This window comes from Lepidochelys kempii, chromosome 10, assembly GCF_965140285.1.
Source record: "Lepidochelys kempii isolate rLepKem1 chromosome 10, rLepKem1.hap1, whole genome shotgun sequence".
Taxonomy (NCBI): domain Eukaryota; kingdom Metazoa; phylum Chordata; order Testudines; family Cheloniidae; genus Lepidochelys; species Lepidochelys kempii.
In genome coordinates, this window is record NC_136389.1 from 5,606,796 (window position 1) to 5,627,822 (window position 21,027).

The 21,027-nt window shown below is 44.0% G+C and overlaps 1 protein-coding gene across 2 annotated transcripts in view; it reads right to left on the bottom strand.

The window, feature by feature from the left end:
* The window catches only part of LMF1 (lipase maturation factor 1), a 349,536-nt gene that overhangs the window by 318,115 nt on the left and 10,394 nt on the right, over positions 1-21,027 (bottom strand). The window contains exon 2 of one of the 2 annotated variants that reach the window (XM_073361771.2): positions 9,764-10,073. In XM_073361771.2, the coding sequence (XP_073217872.1) occupies positions 9,764-10,073 (310 nt within the window). Of the gene's footprint in view, positions 1-9,763; positions 10,074-21,027 lie in introns of those variants that run through there. The other variant, XM_073361772.2, reaches the window with a different exon arrangement.

The window sequence follows — 21,027 nt, forward strand, 5'->3', positions numbered from 1 at the left end:
CCTCCTGATAACATTCCTACATGCCCGAGCAATATTTTTATACTCTTCCCTGGTCATATGTCCAACCTTCCACTTCTTGTAAGCTTCTTTTTTATGTTTAAGATCCGCTAGGATTTCACCATTAAGTCTAACTTGATCTTGGTCTAACTTGATATTTTGTTTTATGAGGTGACAAGTTTGCTTGATACAGGCAATAGTGATGATGTAATAGACATAGATGTAATAAGGCATTTGGCTTGGTACCACACAACATTTTGATTAAGAAACTAAAACGACACAGAAATCAACATGGCACACATTAAATGGATTAAAAGCTGGCTAAATGATAAGTCTCAAAATGTAGCCGTAAGCAGGGAATCCTCATTGAGCGGGTGTGTTTCTAAAGGGGTCCCACAGATATCTGCTCTACACTATTTAAAACTTTTATCAATGATCTGGAAGAAAACAAAATCATCACTGATTTCCAGATGACACAGATGGCACCTTCCTCCCTGCCGCCTCCATCCCCAGTATTAATCTATAATAATCAGTACTAGTTCCCCATTTTTCCCCCCCAAGGTCTAGTTCAAACTTGCCCTTGCTGTTTTAAGAACCTCCCTGAACTTGCTGCAGCACACCTTATGAAATCTTCTCTCTCATGGCCCCTTTCCCGGCTACCTCCATTAAAGCTCATCTATGTGGATATATTGACCAGAATAGGTATTGTGGAATAAGTGACTTTTCAGTTGCTGTTCCAGAATAGCTCCCCCCGCGTACACATGCTAGTCTGGAATAAAAGTCACTTTTATTCCACAATAATTAGTTTGTTTCCAAACATTCTAGAATAAAATCACTTTTATTCCAAACAGCATCCACATGGGGAGCTATTCTGGAATACTTTTTACCCATGTAAACAGGCCCTTAAACTAATCTAGCACTGGCCTCCTATCCATCGCTCTGTGCTTCCTCATTTATTCGCCGTATATTTTTAGATCTTTTCTCAAAACCACTTTCTCTCTCTCTCTCTCTCTCTCCTCTACCTGTGTCGCTTACAAAATTAAAATGATAGCTAAGAGAGAGAGAAGATAAGTGTTTTGTCTAATACTGGGATACAGTTAGTAAGATACTTGCCATAACAGCTATAGGGCATTCCAAATTCTATTCCTTTTTTTTTTTTTTGGTCTTGAGAAACTGAGATTTTAGTGGAGTTATATGAACTCCGGGGAGTATGTTCTCCAAGCCAATCAACAAAATGTTACCACACTGCGTAACTACAACGTTCTTTTCAGTGTCTTCCTCCCCTGTGGAAATATTGATGGAGCGACCGCTAACAAAGACTTGGGATAGCATAAGACCAGGCACACCTTTTTCCACAAGAGAGCGTGAAACTGAGCTGCACTGTACTACCGTACAAACCCCTGAGGTTGTTAGTAGACTAAATACAATTTGATTCATACTCACATGCCCTTTGGAGCCACTATGCCAGATGGTTTCCAAGTAGATGCAGATGCTGTAATATTTAGCCAGGGTTTAGGTGAAGAGGACGTGACTCCTTTAGTCCTCGGCCCAGATACCCAATGTATTGTCATCATTAGCTGATTAGGCGTAATATTAACAGCTTTTGATTTAGCATTAGGGCCTAGTTACAAGGACAGTAATAATGCAGGTCATAAAAGCATGTCTCAGGGGCATGTAATTTAACTGCAGTTAAAATTGCCATTCTTTGAAGGGCCTTCATAACAGAAAAAGAAGAAAGGCTTTTTTGTCATGAGCGTTTTGTGGTTTTTAAGTCTCATTAAAAAACACTTGACCTATGCAGGACTTTAATCAGTCTTGTATCTTCTGGCAGATGGACTGACAATTCTAGACTGTATCCCATTAAGGGCTGGGAGGCTCACAAAATGATCAGGGCTCACTTTTCACTCGGGGAGACTCATCAGAATTCTATACATGAAGCCCTTTGTGTTCTCCCATTTGTTTTTCCTTTCTTTTTATCACCTTGATCCTTCAGTGGACATCCAGGATCCTCCCACCTGACGCAGGATGAAAATGAATGTCCTGTGAGCCTCTCCACATGGCTCAGAAATCAGCCAAAGAGCGAACTGGATTTAAACAACTCCCCCAACTCCAGACTCCAAATATACACAGACTCTGCATCAGATCTGTGACTCTATAGGTCTAGAGTGTGCAAGATTCATAGATTTTAAGGCCAGAAGGCACCACTGTGATCACTTAGTCCAACCTCCTGCACAGCACAGTCCATAGGTCTTCCCTAAATTAGTTCCTTCTTTAAGCCGAATAGCTATGGCCCAGCTAGAGCAGATCTTTTACAAAAATGTCCAGTGTTGATTTTAAAATGTCCAGTAACGGAGAATCTACTACAATTCTTGGTAAGATGTTCCCATGGTTAAATACTTCACTGTTAGAAATTTGCCCCTTATTTCTAGTCTGAATTTGTCTAGCTTCAACTTCTAGCCATTGGATCTTGTTATACCTTTGTCTAATAAACTGAGGAGCCATCTAATCAAATTTCTATGACTGTGATCAAGTCACACCCCAACCTTCTCTTTGACAGACAGATTGATCTCTTTGAGTCTCTCACTACACGGCATGGTTTCCAAACCTTTAATCATTCTCTGAACCCTCTCTCCAATATTTCAACATCCTTCTTGAAGTATGGACACCAGAACTACACATAAATATTCCAGCGCTGCTGGTAAACACCAGTGCCCAAATACAGAGGTGATACAACCTCCCTACCCCTACTCGATATTCCTGTGTTTATACGGCAAAGAGCACGTTAGCTCTTGCAGACACAGTATAGTACTGAGAATTAATAATGTTCAGTTGAATACCCACTGTGACACACACACACGTCTTTTTTAGAGTCCTGCACCCAGCTTAGCAAGTGATCCAGATCGCTCTGTATTAGTGACCAGTCCTTCTCATTATTTACCAACATAATGAATATGGGCAGCAGTATTCTTCATTTGATGGAATGTAGACAGCTGGGACCCATGGAGGCCACAAAGAAAAGAACGAAAACATTGAGGGGTTTCCATGCACGCACACACGCACGCACTTACTTTTTCGGATTCTTTAGCTTTTTATTTTTTTCCAAACAAGAACTAACTGTGCAGCATACCCCTGAAACCAGGGATACGCTGTACTATTAAAGACAATGAGGGATACTACTAACACTCAACATGGGGCTCTCCAACCAACTCATAAGTCAACTACTTCATCCTGCATTTCATTGGTGGTTTTTTAGATTCTGATCAGCCTCATTCCATTTCAAAGGATGAATGCAAAGCATGCCGGGAGGAAAAAACAAACAGAGAGACCAAAAAAAGTGCTTTTAAGAGCACAGGCTCTTTGAGCGTTGGATACGAGAGCAACCCACGCTCCTACCATGCACAGTCCCAACACACCCAGTTATACTAGTGAATTACTCCAGGGTAACAGTAGCATCTACACATCACCTAGGTGCAAAGTTACCAAAGTGACTATAATTATAAAGGTACCATATCAGGATCCATTTTTAAATATAGCCAGGATGCATTCTTGATCCTACATTTGATGACCACTGAAATTAACACATTGGTTTCTGTGAATACTAGATTTGGGAACTAAACACCCAAAGTGTGTTGTATCAGAGAAGGTCCACAAGTATCGTCAGCAGCATGCTGACAAAGTTAAGTATTTAGTTTCAGGTCAATGTGTGCTTTTAAAATCCACAAATTTCATTAAAGTAATCCTTATCCTGACCTGGGAATCCAATCACAGCCAGCTTACCCAACAGTGAGCAGAGGCATCAAACGTAAGCAGCAGTGCCAGTAGCTTCAGGCTGAGACTAGAATAGTGGCAGAGTTCCAGGAAGTAATAGAAGCCAAAAATTAGATTAAGTCTTAAACCCGACATCTACAGTCTCATTTAATTCATATACGTTTTACATGTTGCATGTGAACCTGGACAGAGATTAATTTCAAGCAGTGCCGGTAACATGCCAGATTCAGAGCCCTGGCACTCTGTTCCCACTGGGCATCCACAGGACAGCCCAGCCCAGCTACTGACAGTACAAGCTTCTCCCACACACCATGGGCCTGAACTCTATCCCAGATAGACCACCTGTAGAGCCCAGAGGGAAGCCAAGTCTCAACAGCATAGTCATTCCTTGGTCTCTGCCTAGACCGCCAACAGGTTCACCCGTTGTCTGACAACATAGGCCATCCTCTAGGAACCGGATTGAGACCCATCAATTCATATCACACAAGCCACCCACCATTTTCAAAGGCCATCACCGGCATTGGACAGCTGTGCACCCCACAAGGATGGACTCTATTTCCTATTGCTATTACCAACTTCCTGAACCACCAGTCTGGCCCTCTCCTCCTCATTTGGTATCAGCCATTTCTACCAAACTATGATAATTTTTTATACAGTAGGCAAAGGCCTTTAACTCTTTCTCCATGGTGTTGTCATAGCAAAGTTCAGGGTTCCCCTGGAACAGAACACTATTCTCCAGCCACTGTATTTCAAAGAAGTGGAAGTCTAATATACCTAGTGCATGCAGCTGATGCCTTCCTGCTTTTCAAAGAGACAGTTACTCTACCGAAGCTTCCTCTCTCTACAGAGCTCAAGCCAGCTGGACGGCAGTTGAAAGAGTCACCCTCAGTCAACAGCGTCAGATATCTGAAGACTACAGCCCAAAACAAATACACACATTTAAAATTAAAATTTTTTTTTAAAAAGGACATAAAAAGAATAAATTGTCCCTTGCTGGCATAAAGAAGCAGCAAATTGTATCTCTCTTTAAAATCCCATATCTCCCTTGAAATGGCTTCCCAATCAGCAATCTCAAAGGAGTTGATAGACCGGATCAGACTTCTGGCCTGTCTTAGCCCAGTATCCTGTCTCTGATAACAGTCAGTACCAGATGCTTTAGAAATACCATAATGGGCAATTATGGAATAATCTGTTTCTTGGTACCCAGAAAAGCTTCTTTGAGAAATTATCACGTAATTCCGACTGGGGGCCTGGTAACATAAATCTTGGGAGAAGAATCATGGAAGGGTCCTACTCAGAATCTCTGGATTCACCCCCAAAGCATCTCATCAACCTCCCAAGCCCCAAGGGTGGGACGCATTACCTAAAACAAGGGGGGGGGGGGGACACAAAAATTATCCATGCAGGGACTTGCTGTGAGGTTCCTCTCTCTATTTCAAATAACTGTCTATAACCGCAGTTTCATGGTTGTTTATTTCTGAATTATTTAGTTTAAAAAAAACCTGGTTAAGAAACCATATTTCTGCGGCACACAAGTAATGCTGGCACAGAAACAAGGAACACTGTATGCGTATAACCAAACATGACTTGCCTGGGACTGCACTGCACTCTGCCCAATACATGACAGGAGGCCACCTCAGACATGAAAAGATGCCAGTGCCTCTCACACACCTAGTCACCCTAAACTAATCCCTGAATTTAACTATTTGTCTGTGAAACAGAGAATCCTGCCCCACTAAGGGACAGCCAACCCAGATCCACTAGCCCCACGCCACCCCAACTGTGCAGGGTTGGCATCAGAGGAAGGAAGCCCAGCAGCAGAGTGAGAGCATACGGCAGACAAAGGTCCGTGGAAGACTCCAGGCAGGAAGGCCTGGGTGGGGTGGCTCAGGAGAGAGCAATCTGAAGGAGCCCAGGAGAGGCTGAGGGGAGAGACAAAAAGAAGCCGGCGAAGGGCAAAGCTGAGCCCAAAGGGTGGGCAGAAAAGACTTGAATCAGAGGAGGGAAGAGGCCCCTCAGCAACGAGAGACTGGGGCACAGACTCTGTGTTTAGAGTTGGGTTTGGAGTTGTCCCCCCCTGAAGGAGTGGGCTTTGTTAATGGCTTAGCTGAAGGGCCAAGCCCAAGCGGGAAAACTAAGGCAGGGCCCCTGCAGGGCCCACCCAAGTCACAAAGGGCCACAAGAAGCAATGGTGACTTTGCAACCGTCTACAAAAAGTGAACACGTTATTTATTTGTAAATAGAGCTAATACAATCGGCTACCTGCCATTTTAAGGCTTTCTCCTGCTCCCCCTGAGGTCAAAGGCAAAATCCATTTAATTTCAGAAGGCACAGGTCTATCGAGTGCATCCCAAGAATTCTTCACGTCGGGGGGGGGGGGGTGTGTGTGTGTGTGAGGGAAAATCAATTCATTCCCCCCTCCCCAGGCATCTTTTGCATTGTAAGCACCCAGGCACCCGGCATCTACTTCCCAGTGGAACTGAAAGTCACAGTGTATGCACAATGATAATATGGTCTTGGCCACGCAGTGACCCATTGCAGAGGACCTAATGAAAAATGTAACCATGGTTGAATGAACTGTAGCACTGGGTCACTTTGATTTCTACACCCCTCTACAACCTGAGCCCAATTTCCTGGTTAATATATTTCATGCCACAACTAAGCTGAGAGGAAACTGAGCAACACCTATTTTCCTTCCCACCCCCCATTCAACTCAGAACCTGCTACCAGAGGCCATAAATTACCTGTGTACGACAGGGTAACTTACAAGCTCCAAATGAACTAGCAAAACAAAGCGAAGTACAATCCTATCTCAAAAATCAGGAGGCAATTCCTTCAAACCACAGCATCCACAGAATGCAAACTTTGGGCTTGGCTCACATTCCCGTGAGATGATTCACGGTCTTCCGAGTTACAAAGGGACCTAAAGCTTGGCCATGAACTCCCGAGCCATACACCCACTCAGGAAGGGACATTTGGATAAGGTCTGCTGGGTAGCAGTTGCGGCTCCATCCATTACTGGGGGGAAAAGTCCCCGCCTCCCCCGCCCACACACATCATCACCCTCCCTTGCCTTTAAAGACTTAGAAAACCCCAACGGTAGCCCCTCAGCAGCAGTTACACTGACACAGATTGTGGCAGGATTTATTTCTGGCAGAAAGTTAGCTGCTCAGCGAGACTGCTACACGTCTAACGCCTGCCAAGAAGAGGTCACACCTCTCCTCTGAGCACGCTTATTAGTGGTGGAAGTGGCTCGGAGCAAGGGGCTTGAGGAGCAAGCATGACTGGGTAGCTGCACGAGATGGAACAAGCCAAACAGGTTCATTCTTATAAATCAATACAAGGTTAAGAGGCTGCCGTTCACATGGCGCCTTAGCCCAGTGCTCCTGCCCGCCTCACAGACGTTAATGAAGTATGCCTCATGACGCTCCTCGTGGGGATGGAGTAACTTTAGTGAGGGACCAGCACCACACCTGAAAACCCATCCAATCCGCAGGAAACTGGGATTTGGATCTCAAGCTTCTCTCTAGACCCTTCCTCTCCTAACAGGCCAAATCAAAACCAAGCACCCCAGGACTTTGAGGAATCTCAGCCTCAGCTTCCAACCCCCAAACTCTGCCGCTGTAATTATGATGCACTTTTTACAGATGAGCAAAAGGAGTCACAAGGGAGTTAAATACACTATCTGGCTTTAGCGGATACAATTACATACATTCCCACGGCTGCCACGAATGGGGACCAGGTGGCATTTCAAGTCCTTCTGAAAAAGCTAACAGCCAGCAGGGACGTACAGGTGCCTAGAGATGAGCAGAGCGGTTTTCAAACTAGCTCTGGAGTTGAAGCAATGGAAGGATACCCCTTGAAACCCCTTGTCATGCCACTGTGGCCTTATTCTGGATTTCTCATAATTGCAGAGCTGAATGAAGTACACTTAACTCATTAGGGGGATCCCCTAATTACTAAAATTTCCCTACTGCACACAGAGTGGTGGAGGGGTTCTCAAGTGGGCTAAAGCTGAGTGGGATGATATTTAACATCTGCCATTTTTTTCACTTTCTTTAAATAGAAGAGCTGTGCAATCACAGACAGGTCTGGACAAATTGGCTCAGGTAAGGAATTAGGCACACGCATTTTGGGAGCAAGCTACAGGAAGAAAGAAAAAGGCATGTACACAAAATACTGCTCAGTGTTAGGGTAGATGTGTCATACCCTGTGGCTATACCATGGTCACTACCGGTTACAGTTTTTAGCTTTATCAGGGTGACTATCATTCCTCAGGGTGACTGGCAAGATCTGTTGTGCTTTCTCAACTTTTACTAACACTGTAATTTTATCCAGCACTATTTTAATGAGTACATCCCATAAAAAACAGGAGTACTTGTGGCACCTTAGAGACTAACAAATTTATTTGAGCATAAGCTTTCGTGGGCTACAGCCCACTTCATCAGATGCATAGAATGGAACATAAAGTAAGACGATATATATACACATACAGAGAACATGAAAAGGTGGAAGTTGCCATACCAACTCTAAGAGGCTAATTAATTAAGATGAGCTATTATCAGCAGGAGAAAAAAAACTTTTGTAGTGATAATCAAGATGGCCCATTTCAGACAGCTGACAAGAAGCTGTGAGGATACTTAACATGGGGAAATAGATTCAATTTGTGTAATGACCCAGCCACTCCCAGTCTCTAATCAAGCCCAAGTTAATGGTATCTAGTTCGCAAATTAATTCCAGCTCAGCAGTTTCTCTTTGGAGTCTGTTTTTGAAGCTTTTCTGTTGCAAAATTGCCACCTTTAAGTCTGTTACTGAGTGATCAGAGAGGTTGAAGTATTCTCCTACTGGTTTTTGAATGTTATGATTCCTGATGTCAGATTTCTGTCCATTTATCCTGGCCACTATGGATGTAGAAGCCCTCTACACCTACGTTCCACATAGAGATGGACTACAAGCTATCAGGAACAGTATCCCCAATAATGTCACGGCAAACTTGGAGGCTCAACTTTGTCCTCACCCACAACTATTTCATATTTGGGGACAATGTATACTTTCAAGTCAGCGGCACTGCTATGGGTACCCGCATGGCCCCACACTATGCCAACATTTTTATGGCTACAAAAGTTTTTTTTTCTCCTGCTGACAATAGCTCATCTTAATTAATTAGCCTCTTAGAGTTGGTATGGCAACTTCCACCTTTTTATGTTCTCTGTATGTATATATATCTTCTTACTATATGTTCCATTCCATGCATCTGATGAAGTGGGCTGCAGCCCACGAAAGCTTATGCTCAAATAAATTTGTTAGTCTCTAAGGTGCCATGAGTTCTCCTGTTCTTTTTGCAGATACAAACTAACACGGCTGCTACTCTGAAACCTGTTACATCCCATAAAGTTACACTGCAGATTAAGGGTACAATGCAGGCCAGAGAAGTCACTGAATTTGGTAGTTACACCTCCAGAAACTGTTAAAGAGCACAGGCAATGGACAACCATCCTTTCCTCCTGCCCCTTATATTTAAAATGTTGAGCGTTTTAAATTTTATTTTAACCAGGCACAAAGATAACATGCTGTAATCTATTCATGAGACGGGGCTGGTGCTGATCCAGCTTTAAATGAAAGAATAATCTTGCTCAAACCAAAAGCTAATGAGTTACCTAGCTAGCGTAAGGAAAGAATATGCCCCACTGCAGGGATACCATGTACTACAGTTATGTTATCGGCCTGATTCTGTTCTTACTCACAATGATGTAAATCAGGAGGCACTCTGTCAAAATTAATGGTGTTACACCAGTGTAAGATTCAGGCAAGAACAGAATTAGGCCCATAACGAGTTAGCCAATCTGTATTTTTCTTTCTGAAGAGTACATTGTTTCTTCAATGTGCCTATGTAATGACTTACCATGTCTCCATCTTTCAGGAGCACAAAAGCTTATCTGTACAATGCATGGTGAGAAATTACAAAGAGAAAATCAGAGGAGAAAGTTTGTCAACCTACCAGATCTGTCCAACGTTAACCAACGAGAGGTAGAGAATCCACAGAATGGCCATAAGGATCATGTTTGCACATCCAGTGACCAACACGTAAGCCGAAACTCCCAAGCCAAGGCCAGCAAGGTAGTCCAGGTTTCTGTCCATATCAGACCAGTCCAGGAACCAGATGATGGTTGGGGCATAGTTCAAGGAATCCAGGTTAATCTTCCCTTTGAAATACCGTTTGACGTTCTGCAAGTACAGTTTGCATGGCAGCAGTCCCTTCTCCCCTATCAGCTGCTTGTTTTGATGGTACGCCACCAAAAAAGCGACAACTAGGAGAAAAAAAACAAAAATGAAAATGTCATTAAAAACCATCACAGAGGGACATCTTTCAAGCCCAGCATGGTGGAGGTGTATCTGTGCATTGGGTATGAATGCATTAACACCTCCTTCTCTCCAATAGTATACAAAACAGCCACTTCTATTCAATTTGATAAATAAGGCATGGGAATCCCATAAACACTGTATCCCTTAGTACAGGGAATTTATGCAGAGTCTGTTTTGGGGAAAATAGGAGTTTCTCCAAGATGGATATTTCATTGGTTGCTGGCAATGTCAGTAGCAATAGCAACAAATTACTAAAGAAATCATCAGCCACCCCCCGAGCTAAATCTAATATAGAAACAACACACTCAGACCCAGGAACCAAATGATATTGTTTTGCACTTGCATAGAGTCTTTCTTCCAACGGTCTCAAATGAAATGTTTTACACAACATCAGCTAAACCTCACAATCCCACCCAGACCCACCCACACACACGCGCGATATGCAGCATCCCGATGTTACCAGTGAGTACATGGAAACAGCAAGATTAAGCAACTTGCCCAAGGTCACACACACAGAGTTAGGAGCAGAACTCAGGCAATTGTTCTGTTCATTAGACATCAGTGCCTCAAATGGTAAACAGAGATAACTGAGATCAGACCTGCCAACTTCTGAGTATCTTTGGATCCCTCTCTAATACCAACAGTAGCATTAGCACTTGCCACCCAGATCAAAGGCTGCTAAGTCAGTTACCCATCCACTCCCATGCCCTCAGGAAAGAGAATGTGGTTCACAGCTTTCAGGAGGGAGATGGCAAGTGCTGCTAACAAAAAGTCAGCAAAGAGGACACATCATAGTCACAACAAGGCAGATTCTCTCCTGTAGCCAAGTTCCACTCAGTGCCAGAGAGTGGAGGGGTGGCAAGATGCTCGTTACAGCTGCCTGATGATGAGGGACTGTCTATGCTGACACCAGTCTGAGAGGTATAGCTTAGAGGCTGCTTTAACTGTCAACATGTGGTCCTCAAAGGATCATGCACCAATCTACCCAGGGCATGGACAGATGCAGGAGCCAGCTCCACCAGTTTGATACCCTCCAAGAGTTCTCCCAGGCCAGGGGAATTTTCAGCTGGCCAGCTACAGCCAGTACTCATCCTTTTTGTGCTGTCTGGGTGGTGCAAAGCGGCCAGATCCTAATAAGAATTTGGCCCACTATCATTTCTGATGCATCATTTCAATATGACCACTTCATATTAAACCTCTCTTGTGTATCAATTCCAGTGAACACTCTTCTATGGGGAAAGAGAGTCTCAAATGGGGATTTAAGGTACATTGTGAAAAGAACACCATATAGGCCATACCTCCTTACAGTATCTTGGAGAGAAAGAGGATTCAGGGAATCCTGAAGCCGTGATAGTCTTTGCTGTCCTCTAGGAAACGCAAGCATAGGAATGGCATTTCATGGCCCTCTGGAGGCATTTACTTCTATGTCAGGACAAAGTATTTTCAACAAAAAGGAAAGGGCCATATTGCGGTCAAGGCAGAGGACTTAGCAAAAGTCACCAGGTCCCTTAGCAGACGACTCCTAGGTTCTTGGCCCAGCTCCGCCACACACTCAGTGGGTGACTTTCCTCGTCTGCGTTCGGTATTAGCCTGCCTAATGATGCGGTTGTCAAGCTAACGCTTTCATGTTTGCAAGGCACTTGGAGGCCTTGGCTGGATTGGAAACCACTCCATATAAACAGTGGTTAAAGGAGAACGTAACGTTGGGGCGGGGGGGGGGGAGGGGGAGGGAGCTCTCATTGCAATAGCCCAGGCATATGAGGAGCTGTAGGGAAACCCCCTTACTCAAGCTAGGTAGAGGAGGGACAACACCCCTCTGATTTTAGCAGGATGGGGATAGCTGCACCATCTTCCTCTCCTACTTTTCCCCCAAGATATTTTCATTATCTGAAGGCAACATTCAAAATACTGTACAATGTAAATATTCAACAGCATGCATGGAGAGTGCCGATTTTAATTTGTAATAACGGTTTTCTAATGCTTTGGGCAATAATTAACCCACAGCACACAGAGAAGAGGTTCTATTTGCAGTGGTATAGCCTAGCTTTGGAAAAAAATCTGTATAAAACTCCCACATATTAGAATTTTTCTTTCACAGAACCATGTTTAAAAATACCCTGATACGTTAATGTGATGGCTCATGAGATAACATTCAGTATCTAGGATGCTTCAAGTTAATTTGGCCATTTGATAGTTAATGCTCACAAGAATGCAACTATTTTAGTCGTAAGAGTGTAGTTATGCTATGGGTTGGATCCCTGTATCCTCTCACATACTGGCATGTTCAAAATGTGAAGACTTAATATTTTCTTGTCCTATAAATTGCTACTTTTACATGTCACTACAGCTCTCCTACTTATAATACCTACATCCTTCAACTGGACAATCTAAGAACAGCCAAATGCTTTTTTTAACAGTATATAAGCAATTTAATTACAGATCATAGACCTAGAATTTGATGTACTGCAGAGAAAGTCGGTCAGTTTCTAGGAATTATCTCATATTTTAGGAATCTCCGCCAGTTACCAGCTTGCAGTTTGTAACTGCAGTCATCTCCTCTGTCAGAGAAATGATGAGGGACAATATTTCCTGATTAGGCTCCATACATTTCACTCCCTGTTTCAAGCATTATCCGATTACTGGCCACGTCACTTACAGCAACAAGTCTTACAAAATTGAAAATGCTACACCACTGATTATTTCCCCCCTCCTCACTCATGCTCAAATCCATCCTAAACTGAGGGATGCTGTGGTGCGGACAACAATTTTGATGTCCACAGACAGCAACATATCTAAACATAGTGCATGCATAAATCCTGGTGCAGGTATATGGAACTGTGCTCACTGTTATTTTCCCGTGGATATGGGCTCCCTCTGCAAATTCTGTATGCGAAGCCAAGCTTTGCTGCAACTTGGAAGCATTGTGACCTGGAGGTTTGATTAACTATACAAATCAGGGCCCAACTGCTACATCGAGAATGAAAGGGGTATACCAGGAGGAAGGTTGGGGTCAGCATGTGACCCATCTCCCACCTCGTACAGATCCCATGGCAGGAATAATCCCGTTGTGGGGTGCTGCAGCCAGTCTATATATAGCGTCAAAGGGCCCAGTCCTGCAAGGTTCTTAGAGTCTCCTGAGAGGTGCTGAATGACTGGCAGGATCAGGCTCTTGACACGCACCATTGTCCGCACTCAAACACTCAGGGTCTAAATCTGGTCCTCAGATTATATTTTAAACCTGAACTAACTCCCCAACTCATTTGAGAAGGAAAGAAACATGCTTCAGATTAATAATGATCAAAATACTGCACCACCATCTCCCCCCGAACACACACACACAAGGATCTCCAGTGGCATTTGTTTAATAATCCCTTTAAAACCATTACTCTGGCATTACACCCAAATTTATCTTCTTGCTCTCTCCTGAATGAGCACTAAGGGCCTACCGGAAATTAACAGAAGGATTCCCATTGACTTCAATGGGTTTTCAATCAGGAAACCAGCAGATTTTTTCTTTTAAAGAAACCTCACTGACCTATTTTACACAAAAACCGACAAAGCCAAGCAGGGCATTTCATTAGATTAGAGATAGAAAAGGACACACTGACCATAAAGCTTAAGAGTTGTCTTCTGAAGACAATAAGCTAAGTAAAATGTAAATATATATATATATATATAAAGTATTCCTTATGCTGGTGGGTTTTGTGTTTTTTTAAACCAAAGCTCTTCTCAGAACTGTAAAACTAAAAGATTCAGTACACGAAACCAGCAGAATTATAAGGCTCCCCAACATCAGACAACTTAATATCTCTGCTTTGGTTAAAAAAAAATTCTCTGCCCTTAAAAAACCCTACATGGCTTGATTTACCTTGATTAGCATTGCAATTTGCTGCCGAGTTTTCAAAAAGTGCTAATCAAATTTACCTCTAAATGCTGCACAAATTGTTGACCCAACCCATAACTGCTAATCAGTTTCGAAAAAAAATCTAAATTAGACTCCTGCACTGTAAGCAAGATAAACAAGGAAAGGGCAAATTAGGAAAAATATACACTACGGCAATTGAAGAAAAGTATACACTATATATGCAGAATATTGTACCGGGTATTTAAGTTTAAAAGCAGCAAATATCTATTATAAGTTGGCATGAACGGCACATCTAAGAATTGTACAGTTTTTTTGCGGGGGTGGGGGGGAAGACTTCTCACAAAATGAAGATTTTTTTTTTTTTTTTTTACAAGCGTTTCATAGAATCATAGAATCATAGAATATCAGGGTTGGAAGGGACCCCAGAAGGTCATCTAGTCCAACCCCCTGCTCGAAGCAGGACCAATTCCCAGTTAAATCATCCCAGCCAGGGCTTTGTCAAGCCTGACCTTAAAAACCTCTAAGGAAGGAGATTCTACCACCTCCCTAGGTAACACATTCCAGTGTTTCACCACCCTCTTAGTGAAAAAGTTTTTCCTAATATCCAATCTAAACCTCCCCCACTGCAACTTGAGACCATTACTCCTCGTTCTGTCATCTGCTACCATTGAGAACAGTCTAGAGCCATCCTCTTTGGAACCCCCTTTCAGGTAGTTGAAAGCAGCTATCAAATCCCCCCTCATTCTTCTCTTCTGCAGGCTAAACAATCCCAGCTCCCTCAGCCTCTCCTCATAAGTCATGTGTTCCAGACCCCTAATCATTTTTGTTGCCCTTCGCTGGACTCTCTCCAATTTATCCACATCCTTCTTGTAGTGTGGGGCCCAAAACTGGACACAGTACTCCAGATGAGGCCTCACTAATGTCGAATAGAGGGGAACAATCACGTCCCTCGATCTGCTCGCTATGCCCCTACTTATACATCCCAAAATGCCATTGGCCTTCTTGGCAACAAGGGCACACTGCCGACTCATATCCAGCTTCTCGTCCACTGTCACCCCTAGGTCCTTTTCCGCAGAACTGCTGCCTAGCCATTCGGTCCCTAGTCTGTAGCTGTGCATTGGGTTCTTCCGTCCTAAGTGCAGGACCCTGCACTTATCCTTATTGAACCTCATCAGATTTCTTTTGGCCCAATCCTCCAATTTGTCTAGGTCCTTCTGTATCCTATCCCTCCCCTCCAGCGTATCTACCACTCCTCCCAGTTTAGTATCATCCGCAAATTTGCTGAGAGTGCAATCCACACCATCCTCCAGATCATTTATGAAGATATTGAACAAAACCGGCCCCAGGACCGACCCTTGGGGCACTCCACTTGATACCGGCTGCCAACTAGACATGGAGCCATTGATCACTACCCGTTGAGCCCGACAATCTAGCCAGCTTTCTACCCACCTTATAGTGCATTCATCCAGCCCATACTTCCTTAACTTGCTGACAAGAATACTGTGGGAGACCGTGTCAAAAGCTTTGCTAAAGTCAAGAAACAATACATCCACTGCTTTCCCTTCATCCACAGAACCAGTAATCTCATCATAAAAGGCAATTAGATTAGTCAGGCATGACCTTCCCTTGGTGAATCCATGCTGGCTGTTCCTGATCACTTTCCTCTCATGCAAGTGCTTCAGGATTGATTCCTTGAGGACCTGCTCCATGATTTTTCCAGGGACTGAGGTGAGGCTGACTGGCCTGTAGTTCCCTGGATCCTCCTCCTTCCCTTTTTTAAAGATTGGCACTACATTAGCCTTTTTCCAGTCATCCGGGACTTCCCCCGTTCGCCACGAGTTTTCAAAGATAATGGCCAATGGCTCTGCAATCACAGCCGCCAATTCCTTCAGCACTCTCGGATGCAACTCGTCCGGCCCCATGGACTTGTGCACGTCCAGCTTTTCTAAATAGTCCCTAACCACCTCTATCTCCACAGAGGGCTGGCCATCTCTTCCCCATTTTGTGATGCCCAGCGCAGCAGTCTGGGAGCTGACCTTGTTAGTGAAAACAGAGGCAAAAAAAGCATTGAGTACATTAGCTTTTTCCACATCCTCTGTCACTAGGTTGCCTCCCTCATTGAGTAAGGAGCCCACACTTTCCTTGGCTTTCTTCTTGTTGCCAACATACCTGAAGAAACCCTTCTTGTTACTCTTGACATCTCTGGCTAGCTGCAGCTCCAGGTGCGATTTGGCCCTCCTGATATCATTCCTACATGCCCGAGCAATATTTTTATACTCTTCCCTGGTCATATGTCCAACCTTCCACTTCTTGTAAGCTTCTTTTTTATGTTTAAGATCCGCTAGGATTTCACCATTAAGCCAAGCTGGTCGCCTGCCATATTTACTATTCTTTCGACTCATCGGGATGGTTTGTCCCTGTAACCTCAACAGGGATTCCTTGAAATACAGCCAGCTCTCCTGGACTCCTTTCCCCTTCAAGTTAGTCCCCCAGGGGATCCTGGCCATCCGTTCCCTGAGGGAGTCGAAGTCTGCATTCCTGAAGTCCAGGGTCCGTATCCTGCTGCTTACTTTTCTTCCCTGCGTCAGGATCCTGAACTCAACCAACTCATGGTCACTGCCTCCCAGATTCCCATCCACTTTTGCTTCCCCCACTAATTCTACCCGGTTTGTGAGCAGCAGGTCAAGAAAAGCGCCCCCCCCTAGTTGGCTCCTCTAGCACTTGCGCCAGGAAATTGTCCCCTACGCTTTCCAAAAACTTCCTGGATTGTCTATGCACCGCTGTATTGCTCTCCCAGCAGATATCAGGAAAATTAAAGTCACCCATGAGAATCAGGGCATGCGATCTAGTAGCTTCCGTGAGCTGCCGGAAGAAAGCCTCATCTACCTCATCCCCCTGGTCCGGTGGTCTATAGCAGACTCCCACCACTACATCACTCTTGTTGCACACACTTCTAAACTTAATCCAGAGACACTCAGGTTTTTCTGCAGTTTCGTACCGGAGCTCTGAGCAGTCATACTGTTCCCTTACATACAGTGCTACTCCCCCACCTTTTCTGCCCTGCCTGTCCTTCCTGAACAGTTTATAACCATCCATGACAGTACTCCAGTCATGTGAGTTATCCCACCAAGTCTCTGTTATTCCGATCATGTCATAGTTCCTTGACATCACCAGGACCTCCAGTTCTCCCTGCTTGTTTCCAAGGCTTTGTGCATTTGTATATAAGCACTTGAGATAACCTGTTGATCGCCCCTCATTCCCAGTATGAGGCAGGAGCCCTCCCCTCACAGACATTCCTGCCTGTGCTTCCTCCCGGTATCCCGCTTTCCCACTTACCTCAGGGCTTTGGTCTCCTTCCCCCGGTGAACCTAGTTTAAAGCCCTCCTCACTAGGTTAGCCAGCCTGCTGTTTATATTTCTGGAACTTTTAACGTAACAATTTTGTAATCAATTCACATTAGGAAATTTTCTAATGTGGTTAAAAACTCATCTTACCCAGGTAAGTCCTTATGTTTCCTCCCAAATGTCACTCCATTATACCTCCAAACTATGAAGACCTATGTCACCACTATTATACCATATTATTCACATGCGTACAATACTATACATGCACACATTTATGTAGAGATGTATATGGAAAGCCACAGACCTTGCAGTTTGCTGCTTACAATCCACCAGACTTTATTCTTCCCACAAGACTCAATTATGCTCACCTTCCTGTTAACATTTCTGGGTTCTTCCAACACTCATTTCCTGCACTAAGTAGTATTATAATTAGAACTACCACTAGAGGGCAGTCAATATACTCAGGTACATATTACTACACTTCAGCTATATAATCCGATTATGTGTGTATGTGTATATATATACATATGTGTGTGTGAATATAGATATAAGACACCGAAGTTCACAAGAACATTGATCTTTGATCTTCAGCCAGCCGGAAGCGTGACTGTTCGACCTTCCACCTTCCTCAACTGCAACATGTTCCCCCCGTCACATCCACAGGACTGACTGCACTGCTTTGCAGTGCTCTCCAGCTCTATCAGCCATGAGTGCAAAAGGCTGGAACCTAGAGCCAAACAAAGGCACAAAAGTTTGGTCAGGCCAGTAACCGAACTGCCCATGCATAGCAAGGACACGTTGCCCCTCTCTAGTGTCTTCTATCTGAGCATCTCAAAGCACATTACAAACATTCAGGAGTAAAGCCTCACAACGCTCATGTCAAGCATCATCATCTCCATTCTCCAGAGACAGAAACTTGCCCAAAGTCTCACAGTGCTAGAACAGGAGACAGACTTCCCATCTTCTCCTACCTGCCAGTCCAGTGCTCTATGCACAAGATTTCTGTCCCTCAGACTAGCTGGCAGTACAGCTGTCACAGAGGCAGCTGCAGGGTGACCATGCATCCTAACCAGGAGAAGCCCACCCTGCCCTGAGCATGCTTTGACAAAGCCCATTAAGCCAGGCTTTCTGCAGGAAAGAGCATTTCACCCTTTACGAGGAGCCCACGCGGACAAGTCCTTATGTGCTGGGGAGAACAGAGTGTCAAACTCGACAACTGCATTTGCAAACTTCATGCAATGCAGTAGCTGACAGCTCATCTCAATTCCAAGCATTTATTTTGACTTCAAGAGCAGTTTAAACACGTGACAGAAGAATGGAATTAATATGCCCTTGGCAGTTTCACATCCATACCACATGGATAAACTTTTGCCCCAGTGTGTAACATGATACAGAATTCGAATGACAGAGCGGATGATGAGCAGCCTAATGTCCATGTTGGAACATGTTGGCATAGGGATTGATTCAAAGTCCACTTTGACTTCCAGTGACTTTAACAGAAATTAGGCCCCAGGACACTTCACTCTATTTTGGAGTTTGCACTTGTTTACTTGTAGATGTGGATGGATGTATTATTCATTCCAACAATCAAACCCTTAGCTTTGTAATCTGTAAATTGTTATGCCACCAAACAGCACGGCAAATCTGTGCAAAAACACAAAGGAAAATTCTCCATGTACGTTGTGTATTGCTCCCTGTGTTAAACACATGAGATAAATCTATCATTTCATTCCAAACTCTTGTACAAATCCATTAACACAAGTGTTTATTATCAGTGTGTACATTTAAACACCCATGCTTTTAAAAAAATCTTTAGCATTCTCAAAAAAAGTTTGTAGCTCAAATATAGAAAATATCACTAAACGCCTTACTCAGGTTACCGTCACTTAGAAAGTTGATTGCATTTATTATAAACAATAATACCACATTCAAAGTGCTGTAAGAATATTAACTAAACTTCAGAACAGCCCTGTGAGGTAGTTATGTACAATCCCCATTTTAATAATTTGTAATCACTGGAGGCAGGGGACGTGTGAGGTTTGCGGGGTGAGGAGCGCATCGAAGAGAGAGATTAAGTGACTTGTCCAAGACTGCTCAGCAAGTCAGTAGCAGAGCTGGGATTTGAACCCAGAATCTCATGAATCCCAACTCTGTTCATTTCTCTGATTGCAGGGGGGGCAGGTTGGTTTTGTTTTTGTCATACCCAAACGAAAAACTCCATTGCAGACATTACTACTTACTTATATTACAGGAGCTCCTAGATTGCTCATTGTGCTAGGCGCTGTACAAACAAATACACCCACGCTCTGAAACGCTTACAATCTGAATAGACAAGACAAAGGGGAGAGGAGAAACAGAGGCTCAGGTTGTCTATACGGGGCAGTAATGTGGTCTACAGGGGTGTAACTTCCACAGCACACTAAAGTGTTGCACTATTAATTGGCCCAGGTAGACGTGGCTAATGCACACTAAAAGCTCCCTTTTAATGTAGCGCTGTAGTAGTTCACATCACCATGTTACAAAGCACTAAGGAACTTAAATGCACACCAGCCTGGTCTACACGGACCAATTAACATGCAACACTCTAGTACGCTGTAGAAATCACACCCCCGTAGTCCACATTACTGCCCCATGTAGACAAGCCCTCAGAAAGGACATGCTCAAGGCCACACAGCAGGCCGGTGACGGAGCCAGGAACAGACCCCCAATGTCACTACACCCAGTCCAGTGTTCAAATCCCCTGGACCATGTTGCTCCATAGTTTCTGGTATCAGCTTACAGACTAGAGACCCACACACAAACCTCAAAGAACGGAGCAATTTTCTAAGAATCTACAATACACTTAACCTTCTTTCTCACATTCAGACAAGTTTTCCCGCAGTTCTCCTTCCCACATCCAGCTGACGGTAACCGGAATTTAGCTTTCACGCATCTCGGAACCTGTGTTATCATCTGTGGCTTCTCAGCACACTCAAGATTGCTTTAAATCAACTCCCAAAAAACCCAAGTCATCTCTGAAAGACTCCAACTCCAGCTACTTAGTCTGCCAGGAAGAGTCAGTTTCCTTCTAACTGTTCAGGCCACTTTCTCCCTGACGCTTTTATCATCTCCTGCTGCTCCCTGTACTTGAGTATCTTAAACTGCATCAATTTACCTGGCCAGTTTGTGACATTTCCTCTTCGAAGCATGTTGCTGTTACTGAGGCTCCGTTACAGCTTGACAATTAATTGAAGAGAGACCCGTGCTTCCGCCCACACAAGAGGTAGTCAGAGCCCTTGACAGCTCAGGTGGGATCAGCCTCCCCTACCCGACGCAAGCTGGTCTTTATGGAAGTAAGGCATGTAAATTGTCATCAACTGTTAATCGACGCTCACTACTTATTTTCACCTCAGAAGGTGCATTCCTGTACATTTCCATTCACATAAAAACTCCAAGACAGGATACGTTCCCTCTTTGATCCCATCACATGCTACCAACAAACAACTGGGACAGGCAGTACAGAGAAACACCAAGCTGGAATTATTTGGTCTTATGCATTTTGCCCTGTCACCTCGGCTCCATTTCCCAATCCAGCCGCAGCCTGTCATGGTAAAAGAAAGAGAGAATCCCATTCTTCATGCTCTGTAAAGATTTAAAGATGTGAAATCCAAAACTTTCCGGTCACGTTTCCCCCCTTCCACTCCTACTCCG